Source organism: Stegostoma tigrinum, chromosome 5, assembly GCF_030684315.1.
Source record: "Stegostoma tigrinum isolate sSteTig4 chromosome 5, sSteTig4.hap1, whole genome shotgun sequence".
Taxonomy (NCBI): domain Eukaryota; kingdom Metazoa; phylum Chordata; class Chondrichthyes; order Orectolobiformes; family Stegostomatidae; genus Stegostoma; species Stegostoma tigrinum.
The window spans coordinates 61,402,478-61,415,714 of record NC_081358.1 but is presented as its reverse complement, the minus strand read 5'-3'; the positions used below and the strand labels follow the sequence as shown (position 1 = coordinate 61,415,714).

At 40.7% G+C, this 13,237-nt stretch overlaps 1 protein-coding gene across 6 annotated transcripts in view; it reads right to left on the bottom strand.

Annotated features, from left to right (window-relative positions):
• The window catches only part of rims2a (regulating synaptic membrane exocytosis 2a), a 908,436-nt gene that overhangs the window by 293,235 nt on the left and 601,964 nt on the right, over positions 1–13,237 (bottom strand). Inside the window, exon 22 of one of the 6 annotated variants that reach the window (XM_059646025.1) lies at positions 7,650–7,760. The exons of the other annotated variants lie outside the window; for them this stretch is intronic. Coding sequence (XP_059502008.1) covers positions 7,650–7,760 — 111 coding nt within the window. The remainder of the gene's footprint in view (positions 1–7,649; positions 7,761–13,237) is intronic. 6 annotated transcript variants of the gene reach the window in all.

Genomic DNA, 13,237 nt, shown 5'->3' with positions numbered 1-13,237 from the left:
GTGCCAACCGAAAGATGCAGGAACAGCATCTCATATTTCGCTTCGGAACTCTGCAGCCCAAGGGTATCAATGTGGATTTCACAAACTTCAAAATCTCCCCTCCCCCAACAGCATCCCAAAACCAGCCCAGCTAGTCCCCACCTCCCTGACCATTCCTCCCACCTCAAGCCCCACGCTCATCCCCTACCCACTAACCTCATCCCACCCCCCCACCTGTCCATCCTCCCTGGACTGACCTATTTCCCCCCCTCCCCCAACTCCCCACCGACATTCACCTTCACTGGTTCTAATCCCATCTCTTTGGCCTGTCTGTCACCTCTCACCCTATCTTCTCCTTTATCCATCTTCTATCTGCCTGTCCCTATTTATTTCAGAATCCCCTCCCCACCTCCCCATTTCTGAAGAAGGGTCCTGACCCGAAATGTCAAGTTTTCTGCTCCTCTGATGCTGCTTGGCCCGCTGTGTTCATCAAGCTTCACACCGTGTTATCTTATGACAGTGATTACTGCTTGTTAAATGATCAATCTACCACATTTATATTCGGATTTGTTTTGTTACCAAACTTGCCAAACAACCACAATGTCAGTAAAACTTAACACAAAAAGCAGAGTGAGCACCTGGCAGATTCAGGTCATCACGTAGTCTCAATGACCTTAATGTTGAACACTGGACACTAACATCTCAGGGCTTGGTCCATGTTAAACAGCCAAACACACTGCACATCGCAGACAGTTGAAATTGACATATGGCACCTGTCATGGCACATCCCTGATCCACTTGTACTATTCTTCTGCATTTTAGTGATGCATCAGCAACTACCATTATAATGTTGCAGCAAGAACATACATCCAGCTCATGACCTGGGCCAGGCTGAATCTCCAGGCACTGTTATAGGCTCAGAGTGAGTGAGCACTATCTACAGCATCCCCACTTTGACCTTTTGTAATTCCCCCCTCAGCCCGAGACATCGGTCTCATAATGCTGGTGTCTTGCCTTGCTATTTAGCACAGACACAAAGCCAGAAAGCTTGTCATGTTTGCCAGCAGGCCTGTCAAGTGAAGGGGGAAAGCTTTCAGTCAGGGGTTCGCAGAACAGGCAGTAAAGGGCAACCTCTCATATCAGTGCTAGGTCTGCTCTAAGCAGTCAGAATCAGGATCCTCTCCACGTAACTAAGAATGATAATTTGCTGAGTAAGAAAACATCTAAAACTTTAACTTGTGAAATTTTAAAATGCTACAGTCATGACCTTTGATCAGGTTTATCATCAAGGGGCATGGAAAGAGTTGCCAAATTAAGAACATGCTGAAACAGGATTTCTCATTACTGACTCAGATAAGCACATTTTTTTGGATTGGATATATACAAGCAGACAACTTAAGTGCAACTTACATTAGACCACTGATGTTGAGTGTTCTAAAATGATCGTAGAAGAGATCATAGATCACAGAATCCCTACAGTGTGGAAACAGGCCCTTGGGCCCATCCCCCTATAATCCACCTAATCGCCACATCCCTGAACACTACGGGCAATGTAGCATGGCCAATCCACCTGGCCTGCGTATCTTTGAACTGAGAGGGGAAACTGGAGCACCTGGAGGAAACCCACGCAGGCATCTGGAGAATATACAAACTCTACACAGAGTCACTCGGCGATAGAACTGAATCCAGGTCCCTGGCCCTGTGAGGCAGCAGTGCTAACCACTGAGCCACCATGCCACCCTGTCCAGCAAAGAAAGGGAAAAAGATATTAGGTTGGGTTTTGCCAATGTAAAGCAGCAGATTGATGAGTAAGATTGGAGTATTTCTAATCTTTGATGTTAAGTCTTTAGTTTCTGCTTAGATCTCCAGGTTTCTTTTTTCAGGTCGTAAAGTACATCATCTTTGGGTCTTAAAACAAGTGGCTACTGCGATGATCGATGTGTTGGTCTTAATTTTCCAGACTCCCTTTATTTAGGGGCATCGACATTAGGTATGAATATAGTGAATGTATCTCCCTTACTCAAAAAGGGAAGGAGACAGAAAGCAGCAACCTACATGCCAGTTAGCTTAACATCTGTTTTAAGGAAACCGTTAGGAGCTATTACTTGATAATTTATAGTAGTGCATTGGGATAAGTTCAAGATAATGAGGTACAGTCAACATGATTTGTGAAAGAGAAATCACGCCTGAAAAATCTATTTAAGTTCCTTGAGGAGGTATTGTGCTGGTGATGAAGGAGACCTGTATGTACTCTACTTAGGCTTACAGATGGCATTCAATATGTTTATTGTGAAAATTAAAAGCTCATGGTGTAGTCTGAGCATATTAGCACAGACATAAGATTGGCTAGCCAACAAGAACAGAAAGCAGGCATAAAAGGATTTTTGTTTCAGGTTGGCGAGATGTAATGAGTGGTGTCCAACAGGAATTAGTACCAGAGCCTTACCTGTTTACACTTACTATAAATGACACATGAAATGATTAAAGGTATGGTTGCCAAATTTTCTGACAACACAAAGATGGGTAGGAAAGTAAGTTGTGAAGAGGACACAGCAAAGTTACAAAAACGATACAGATAGTTTATCAGCAGGCAAAAATCACAAATGGAGTATTATATGGGAAAATATGAAATAGCAGGAAGAATAAAAAGCATGTTATCTAAATGGTGAGAGTTTACAGACCTCTGACAGGCAGTGGAATACAGGAGTTTTGCATGAATTGCAAAATTCCAGTTCACAAATATGTACAGCAAGTAATTAGGAAAGCTAATAAAATGTTATCATTTATCACAAGGGAAAATGAATACAATAGTAGGGATGTTATGTTTCAGTTAAACAGGACATTATTGACATCACACCTGGAGTACCATCCACAGTATTAGTCACCTCATTTAAGGAAGGATGCAAATGTGTTGGTGGCAGTTCAGAAAAGGTTCACGAGAATAATACCTAGAATAAGTGGAACGCTTGGACAAGTCAGGTTTGCATCCATTGGAATTTAAAAGAATAAGGGATAACTTGATTGTAACATAAAAGCCTGAGTGGGCTTGACAGGTTAGATGTGGAGAGAACATTTTCTCTAAAGGGAGAATCTAGAACTAGGGATCACTGCTTAAAAATCAGGCGTCATCTATTTAAAACAGAGAAGAGGCAAATTTTCTTCAGAGGTTCATGCATCTTTGCTACCCTTTTCCTGAAAACGCAGAGGAACAGAATCTTTTGAACATTTGTTTGGCTGAGGTGCATTGATTCTTGCTGAGCAAAGGATTGAAACATTATGAGGGGTAGGCACGAATATGGTTTTTTTTGAATGGCACAGCAGGCTCAAGGGGCTGACTGGCCTATCCCTGCCTCTAATTCATATGTTTGCATACAAGGGGAGTCTGGTTGAGGAGAAGACAAGGTCAAGAACTGTCTTCACATTTATGCTTCTTTATAATATTGTTTTTTACATGTCAGGTTTAAATAATAGAATACATGGTACACAGATTTATAAGAAGCTCTAATTTTATTGTCCATGTTATTGAAAGGCAATTCCATAAATTCTACTGCCTAATGAAAGTCGGTTGACTCAACATAGTCCTCCGTAAATGTTTGAAACATTCACATGGCTCGGCATCAGGCTAGCTTTCTGTCTGTTTCTCTCTTAATTTTTAACTCAGCCAACACTGTGCTATTTATGCACAACGAGGAAAAGCTCAGCTACATTGTTGGTATGTTGCTCCAGAGTTCTAAAGCCCTTTCACAACAATACGTAACACCACATAATGTCGTCTTTACTCATTTCTGCATTATAAAAGTCACTGTAGTTGTCAGTCTTCTACAGTATACGTACTGAAAAGCTCTGGATCCTAGCAGGTCAATGTATTAAGTATGCCTTGGGCTAATGTCATGGTAAGACTGATGAGATGGTAAAGGCATGAAAGTGAAAGTCAACAAGTTAAAGCAGCAAGAAGGCTGAAGTGTCTACATAGATACTTAATGAAGGTTGCAGAGGAACTTCTTTCTTAAGTGACTGCTTTGAAGAGCCTGCCTGATGTTATGTTATTGCATTTGCCCGAGGTCCCTCTTTTGCTTTGTCATTGCTTGCCGGATCGGTCAATGCCTCTTCCTCCTCCATCAAGCAAGGTCTTGCCCACAAAACATTTCCTTGGCTCCAAAGTTTTGATTCCTGCTAGCAAAGTTCTGCAGAGTACAATAAATCATACTGATGCAACAGACCTTCAATAGAACATACAGAAGAGCTGCACTAGTTCTGCACAGGCATCTAAACAACACTTGCAAACATCCTATGATCTGATCAGGTTGTTTCATGGCAGCTCTTGAATGTCTCTTCTGCCATATTCTGCACAGGAGCAAGGAGCCTTGTCTTCAGCTTCGCAAGTTGGTCAGGCAGTGTATAAGGCCCTGGCATCTGGAACTAAATGCACTACCCTGGTGCAGCATTGGACAGCAGACTGGAAAATCCAGAAAATATCCTCAAATGATCCTGGCGCAAACTGCGACATTCATACCTACTGAGAACCATTTTCTCTTCAGCTGAGATCCTCCCCCATCACAAATCAATGACGACCTCCCTGAAGAGGTCTTCAGATCTCTGATGTTTTGATACTTGCAAGAAACAGAGTTTCATTCAGTAAACTCCTACTAGCAGGCAGCTCTGTTCTCTGTGGGTGCACATCATTCACTCTCTCATGTCCATTTTCTCTGAAGGTTTCAAATCCAAAGAATACAAGACCGACTGTAACTTGCTGTGTTTACCTCTTTAGGCCTCTCCTTCACACTGTCTCCATTACATGTATTTCAGACTCACCAACCTTTAAGTCTCCAACACATTTTTCCTTTAAGTCCGCCCATATACCAGCTTGTTACTCCCAAGCTTAATAAATTCTCATTCTCACCGTACTGCAATGTTGGTGCTCACAAAGGTGCTAGACTCTAGCTAACATAATCTGCAACTGAGCTTCTGCTCCTTGTAACTGGTGAAGCTGTGAAGCTCTATTATTTTCGAAAAATTAAAAACCCTCCAAAAATAGAAGCTATTAATGATCTTCATAGCAGGTTTAGCTGCCTGTCTGCTACCAACGTGCAGTGTCTACCCAGCGATGGGGCCGCTCAAAGGTAACAATGAATAATGGTGGCAACACATGGGATTTTAACTCACCCACCTCCCAATCCATTTCCCTCAGTGTGGGAATATTCTGCCTCTTAAGTTTGTAATTTGCCTTATGTAGGCTGCAAGATTTGTTGAGCATTTCCATGTAACAATTTTACGAAATAATCACAGAACATAGCACTGCAACGGGCCTTCCGGCCCATGATGTTGTGCCGAACATGATGCCAAATTAAGTTAAGGGTGGCACGGTGGCTCAGTGGTTAGCACTGCAACCTCACAGCGCCAGGGACCCGGGTTCGACTCCAGCATCGGGTAACTTTCTGTGTGGAGTTTGCACAGGTTTTCTCCGGGTGCTCCAGTTTCCTCCCACAGTCCAAAGATGTGCAGGCTAGGTGGATTGGCTGTGCTAAATTGCCCATAGTGTTCAGGGGTGCGTGGGTTATAGGGAGATGGGTGTGGGTGGGATGCTCCAAGAGGCGGTGTGGGCTTGTTGGGCCGAAGGGCCTATTTCCACACTGTAGGGAATCTAATATAAAAAAAATTCTGATCTTCAACCCTATTTATGCATCTCATAATGTTATAGGCTTCGATCAAGTGTCCCCTCAGCCTCTGCCCTCTGGAGAAACCAACCCATGTTTTTCTGCCCTCTCCTTATAGCTCATACACTCTAATTGAAGCAGCATCCTGATAAACATCTTCTGCACCCTCTACAAAGCCTTCATATCATTCCTGCAATATGGCAACCAGAACTGAACACAATACTCTAAGTAGCCTAACCAGAGTCTTACAAAGCTGCAACATGACATCCAGACTCCTGCACTTAATTCCCTGATCAATAACACAAGCATACCATACACCTTCTTTTCCAAACCTATCTACGTACGCAGCCACTTTCAGGGAGCTATGGACTTGAACAGCAAGATTGCTCCGTACATCAGTGCTGTTCAGGGTCCTGCCATTAACTGTATACTTTTCCTTAACATATAATCTCCGAAAGAGATTAATAGCTGGATTGCGAAGTTGAACCATTTTATGTCAGACAATTGTCTTCAATGAATATAGGCCCATATTAGGAAACAACATAATTTTGAAACAGTGGATGCTCAGTTAAAAACTTCAAGGTCAAACTCTGACAAAAGTCTGAAGTAGAAAACTCGAAGGATTGAATTTCAATTGCAAAATCACTGGGTAGAGTCACTGTTGATAAGCAAAGGGATAAGCAACACAGAGACCTTATTCCAATATCATTGACGATGCTAACTTGGAGAGAGCATATCAATAAAATCCAAAGTAGAAATCTCAATTGGGCATTACTCTAACCACTGATGGGCCTTTGATCACAATTGGACAGGCATTCAGAGTACTCCAAGTGTTTTCAGTACCTGGCAACTTATTGGAACCATTTATCCTTGGAGGTCAATCAACTTTGTAGTTCCAACAAAAAAAGGCAAGAATAACACGGAATACATTTTTCTGTATTGACTCTAAAATGCATTTGGTTTTGTAGGCCAACGATTTGCTTTTTAGATACTACAAACTGCTTGTAGTGAGGCCAGTAGAGCATGCCCACCATTCAAGTGTTGTCAAGAAGTTCTTTTCAGCACTGTATTTGATAATTTCCAGTACATGATGATTTCTACATGTTATGAGATTAATTGGAGCAAAAACACTGATGACCATTCAACCACTGTCCTCTATTTCGGTAAAAAACCTAGATAGGTTTTGGAAAAAAGGACCAATGTTCCCCAGTGTACATCAAGCAACAGATGAGTTTTGCACATTGGCATAATGAATATTGAGGTACAACTTTAAAAGATAATTTTTTTTTACTATCAAGAAAGAAATAATTAAACTTACATTTTATTTTAAGTGAACAACATGTTAAAATACAGAAAAATACCTCAGGGTACTCTCAGCTGACAAAATTGGATTTTGTTGCTCCTAGAAAAGTTATTTTGTTTTAATTTCTTGGTCTGGAATTACTTATTTGATTTTCAGTTATCTCTCCTTCAATGAGAGCATTAAAAAGAAACACAAATACTGAGTGACTTTATGCTCTAATTGTAATGGGAGCAAATTTTATTTCTTCAATCTCAGGACACAGACATCAACACCAAGGATAAGAATTATTGCCATTCCCAATTTTCCTGAAAAAGAATGGTTTGCTAGGCCACTTCAAAAAACTTTTAACACAATCACATTAATATAGGGTCGCTATCACATGGTAGACAGAGCAAGCAAGACCAGTAGGTTTCAACTACCAAAAGAACAGTGAGGAACCAAATGGCTTGTAGCAATCTAATAAATTCACAATTTTATCAGAAAAAACAAATTCAAACTCTGAAGAAGGCCATAATGATATGTGAATTATCAGTCTAGGCTTCAGTATTATTAATCTGATAGCACAACCACTGCACTACCGTATGTTTAACCACTACACTATGTAACGCGTTAGGAAATACTTTCAACTGCATCGCACAGTTGAGTAAAGATATCTCTTTGGCATCAGCAGACTAATAGCTCTTACAAAGCGAGACCAATGTCAGTTTTAGTACCTCTCAAGAATATTGTAAGCACCCTCAGAGTATGTGCGGTTCATCTTTTGGGAACGAAGTAACCTTATTGCATCTTCTCGATAGAGAGGATAAACTATATGGTACGTGCTGCTAAAAATAAAATAAAAGAGAAACATAACTATAATTAACATTAGAAAAAAGCAATATCTAATAAATAAAGCTGGTAAGCAGAAAGTAATTACATTATTAGTAACTACATTATGTGCTACAATACATAGTTATAAATACAAACTTTATTTCAGGCTGGATATTACAACATTTAACGCTTTTGAAGTTGGTCCATACATTACATTGTTACATGTCCAATAATGTTATACATTTCCTGTTCTTCAAATGAATATTTGCACTTGAAAGGAGTGCAAATTGGAGATAATGAGAATACAGATTCACATCAGTGATTGATGCTCTCATCAATTTGGGACCACAATGAATCCTGAGCAGTTCTCCAGTCTAAACTCCTCTCAAATAAGTTTCAAGGATAAGTGAGGGACTTCATACAAAAATTAGAGATTTGGTGCTTTGATAACTGATTTATAAATGATTGCCAGCTGACTGGAGTTTATCAGTTTAAAGCACACTAATGGTGATACAGTCAGTGAGCAGACAAAGCTAACTTGTCTTTATTTACATTTAAAGCAGTTCCCTTCAAAAAGCTTCCCTTACTTTCAACAACTTATATTAGGGTGAAATAACGGATAACAATATATGGTTAAATAAGGAATACTGGATTCCAGAGTGTGACTCACAGGCAAAACATTTTGGGTGTGGTTGTGTGGAGCATCAATAACTAAATAGAATGATTAGCTGGAGCATAATTATAACTCTAGCAAAGTTGCTCAAGGATTAATGGATATCAGGAAAAAAAGCTGAACAACAGCAAACAACTGAAGATGTTTACAAGCTACAAAATAAGATCTGAGGAAAGGTATCCGCAGTTGGAATTTAAGTTTGATTTCCTGAGATGGGATTGGACAGGTTTCCGTCACTTTTAGTGGCAGACATTGGGCGCTCAGGTCCCTTTTTAAATTCCACCCCTTGCTTCTCTCTCCACAGCTACAACCTGACAAGCAGATTACTTCCAGCATTCTCAGTTGCTATTTCAAATTTCCAGCAGCAACAGCATCTTCCTTGAATAATAAAGGTGCATCACAAAAATAAAATTCCAGAAGTTTTATTTGTTTATTTCCAATCAGCTAATCATTCAACATGTATCAATTATGTATAACACACATGATTTCCTTCTTTGTGCATTGGCAATGGGTGTGTGCTCATTTTCTTTCCTGAGAATGACATTCATTAGAGGATTAATGCTCATTAAGTATACCAAGAAATTATGCATAATGATCAGTGGAAAACTGCCAGAAAATTGAATGATCAAATTCAGATTATATCAATTTATATAGGGGTAACAAAGTGTGGAGCTGGATGAACACAGCAGGCCAAGCAGCATCTTAGGAATACAGAAGTTGACGTTTTGGGCCTAGACTCTTTTCTGATGAAGGGTCTAGGACTGAAATGTCACCTTTTGTGTTCCTAAGATGCTGCTTGGCCTGCTGTGTTCATTCAGCTCCGCGCTTTGTTATCTTGGATTCTCCAGCATCTGCAGTTACCATTATCTCTATATCAATTTATATGTTTTGTTCGTGATTTTTGCGTCTCTCAATTTGAATTTATAATGGATAAATGCATAATTCTGCACCACCCCAGTGGTATCACAAATTAATTGATTTCTTCTTGATATATTAAACTTCTGGAGTTTTTTTTTATTTATCTTTATCAAAAAGCCAACCACTAGCACGCTGAAACACTGACACTTTTACTGCAAACTTTGTAAGAAATGACAACTAGTTCGTTCCTGAGAAATTTGAGACTGTAACAAATGGAAACGTAATGAATGGATATATTTCTTCTGAAGGAACAAATTAATAACCACTTGGAAAGGCCTGTGTTAATTACGGATAGAGAGCATGCCTAACAAATCTGTCAGTTTTATGAAAATGTGATGATGAGGGAAGGTGAGCGCATGGATGACAGATGATATAGATGAAAATATGGGGGGAATATTAGGCAGCTGACAAGATTAGTAGATTCATTAATAGTGAAGAAGATGGCCGCACATTACAGGGAGACACAGATGAGTTGGTCAGATGGGCAGACGATATTTAGACCCGATAAATACGAGGTGATGCATTTTGGAAGTGATACACTCTGGCAGTTCACTGCACACCTAAACCATTCTGGGTAAAAATGTTGCTCCTCATATCCTTTTGAAATCTTTCTCCTCTCCCATTGAAAATATGCCTGCTAATTTTGAACTCCTCCATCCTACCTTTGCCAATCGCCTAATCTATGCTCCATATTGCTTTTACAAATTTCAACTTCAAACTTCAATATCACTCAACCACCTAATCTCCACTGGAAAAAATCTCAGTCTACCCATTTTAAAACTCAAAATCTCCATTCCTGGCAACATCCCGGTAAATCTTTTTTATTTCTTTATCCATTCACAGGATGAGGATGTTGCTATTAGTCAGCATTTATTGTCCATCGGGCAGTTGAGAATGAACCACATTAGAACAAATAGTACAGGCCCTTCGGCCCACGATGTTGTGCCAAACTTTTACCCTAATCCTAAGGTCTATCTAACCTCCACTCCTACCTTATACTATCAACCATATGCCTATTTAATAGCCACTTAAAGGCCCCTAATGAGGCCAACTCCTCTACCCACTCTGGCAATGCATTCCACGCCCTAACCGCTCTCTGAGTAAAGAACCTACCTCTGACGTCTCCCCTATATCTAACTCCACTCACTTTAAAATTATGTCCCCTCATAATGGCTACCTCCATGCGAGGAAGTCGTCTCTGGCTGTCTACTCTATCTATACCTCTGATCATTTTGTACACCTCTATCAAGTCACCTCTCATCCTTCGTTGTTCTAAAGAGGAAATCCCCTAGCTCTCTGAACCTTTCCTCGTAAGACCTTCCTTCCATTCCAGGCAACATCCTGGTTAATCTCCTCTGTACCTTTTCCAACACTTCCACATCTTTCCTGTAATGAGGCGACCAGTACTGGGCACAATACTCCAGGTGTGGCTGAACCAGGGCTTTGTATAGCCAGAGCATAACTTCATAGCTCTTGAATTCAATCCCTCTATTAAATGAAAGTTAACACACCATACACCTTCTTAGCAACTCTATCGACCTGGGTGGCAGCTTTCAGGGAACTGTGGACATAAACCCCAAGATTCCTCTGCTCCTCCACACTGCCAAGAATTTTTCCGTTAACCCTGCATTCTGCTTTCAAGTTTGTCCTTCTAAAATGAATTACCTCACGCTTTTCAGGGTTAAACTCCATCTGCCACTTCTCAGCCCAGCTCTGCGGCCTAACAATGTCCTTTGTAACCTAGAACAGCCCTCCGCACAGTCTACAACGCAACCCACCTTCATATCATCCACGAACTTACTAATCCACCATTCCACTCCTTCATCCAAATCATTTACAAAAATCACAAATAGAAGAGTACCCAGAAAATAGGAGCATTTAAACAATCCTTGGATAAGCATATGGATAATGATGGGATAGTGTAGGGGAGGGGCTTAGATTAGTTCACAGGTCGGTGCAACTTCGAGGGCCGAAGGGCCTGTTCTGCGCTGTATTGTTCCATGTTCTATAACAGTTCCTTGTGGTACACCACTTGTAACTGAGCACCATGTTGAATTTTTCCATACACAACCACTCTTTGTCTTCTAAGGGTCAGCCATATTGCTGACAATCTGGAATCACATGTAGTCCTGACCAAGTAAGGATGGCAGTTTCCTTCCCTAAAGGGCATTGGTAAACCCCATGGGTTTTTCAACAATTGGCAACAGATTCATGGTTATCACTAGATTCTTCGTTCCAGATTTTTTTTTATTGAATTCAAATTCCACCACCTGTTGTGGTGGGATTCAAACCCAGAAAGTTATCTGGGTCACTGGATTAACAGTCTGGAGACATAAACCACTAGGCCACACCCTCTCCAGTTTAATAATATCCTTCCTGTAAAAAGTTAACGTAACTGCACACAGTGTTCTGGAAGATGCCTCAATGTCATCATCATAGAATCCCCACAGTGAAGAAACAGGCCCTTTGACTCAACAAGTCCACACCGACTCTCAGAACATCCCACTCAGACCAACTCCACTATAACCCACCTAAACTAGGCATCCCTGAACACGACGGGCAATTTAGCATGGCCAATCCACCTAATCCGCACATCTTTGGACTGTGGGAGGAAAGCACCCAGAGGAAACCCACACAGACTTGGGGAGAATGTGCAAACTCCACACAGTCGTCCTAGGGTGGAATTGAACCCAGGTCCCTGGTGCTGTGAGGCAGCAGTGTTAACCACTGAGCCCCCAAATATGTCCTGTATAACTTCAACATGACATCCCAACACGTACAATTAAAGGTCTCAGTAATGAAGGCAAGCTTGCTAAATGCCTTCTTAACTACCCTGTCTACCTGTGATGTAAATTTCAAGAATTATGTACCTGAGCCTCTGGGTCTCTCAGTTCTACACCACCACCCAGGGACCTACTATTAATTCTACAAGTCCTGTCCCCGTTTGTATTACCAAAATGCAATAGTGAAGACATCTTGGGGCAATTATTCACAGATCCCCAAAATCAGCAGAGTATGTGAATAGGATAGTTAAGAAAGCATATGGGACAATGATTTTCATCAGTTATGGTATAGAGTCTAAGAGAAAGGAGGTAATGTTGAAGATGTACCGAGTATTGGTTAGGCCACAGCTGGAGTACAGGAGGTTAACTCGGGTGTTGCCTGGGATGGAGAAATTAATCTTTAGGGAGGGATTAGATAGGTTTGGATTGTTTTCTTTAGAGCAGAAAAGACTGAGGGGGAACATGATTGAAGTATATAAAAATGAGGGATCTGGGCAGGCTGAATAGAAAGCAGATGTTCCCCTCTGTTGTGGGGTCAGTCATGAAAGGGCATTATTTTAGAATATGGGGCAGAAGATTCAGAGGTGATTTGAAAAAAAGTTTTTCACTCTGACAATGGTGAGAATCTGAAATGCACTGCCTGTGAAGATAGCACAGGCCGAGAGCTTGAAAAGCTTCAAAAAAATATTTGGATGAGCACTTCAGATATTATAACACTCATGGATATGGGACAAGTACAGGAAATTGGGATCAGCACGCCTTTAGTAGTAGTTATTTTGGTGCAGGTTCAATGGGTTGAAGAGTCCTTTCTGCACTGTATGAAAGGATGAATCTATGAATTTCTCAAATTAGCTTGAAGATTTGGATTCTATTTCCACCTAGTTTGGAGAAAGAAGAAAAGAGTACACACTTTCAGAAGGAGAAGCATTCCTGCAGGAGATTTTATTAAAATGGCAACTCTCTGCCAGTAAAAAATTCTTAATGAGGTCAGACAACCCCTAGGGATAGCTGGAATAAGTTACAGAAGTGAGATAAAATAACGCTGGCTCCATCAGCATTTTCAAACGTACAGTAACATTGCATGAAAACAATAACTGCACTAGTAAACAAAACATTT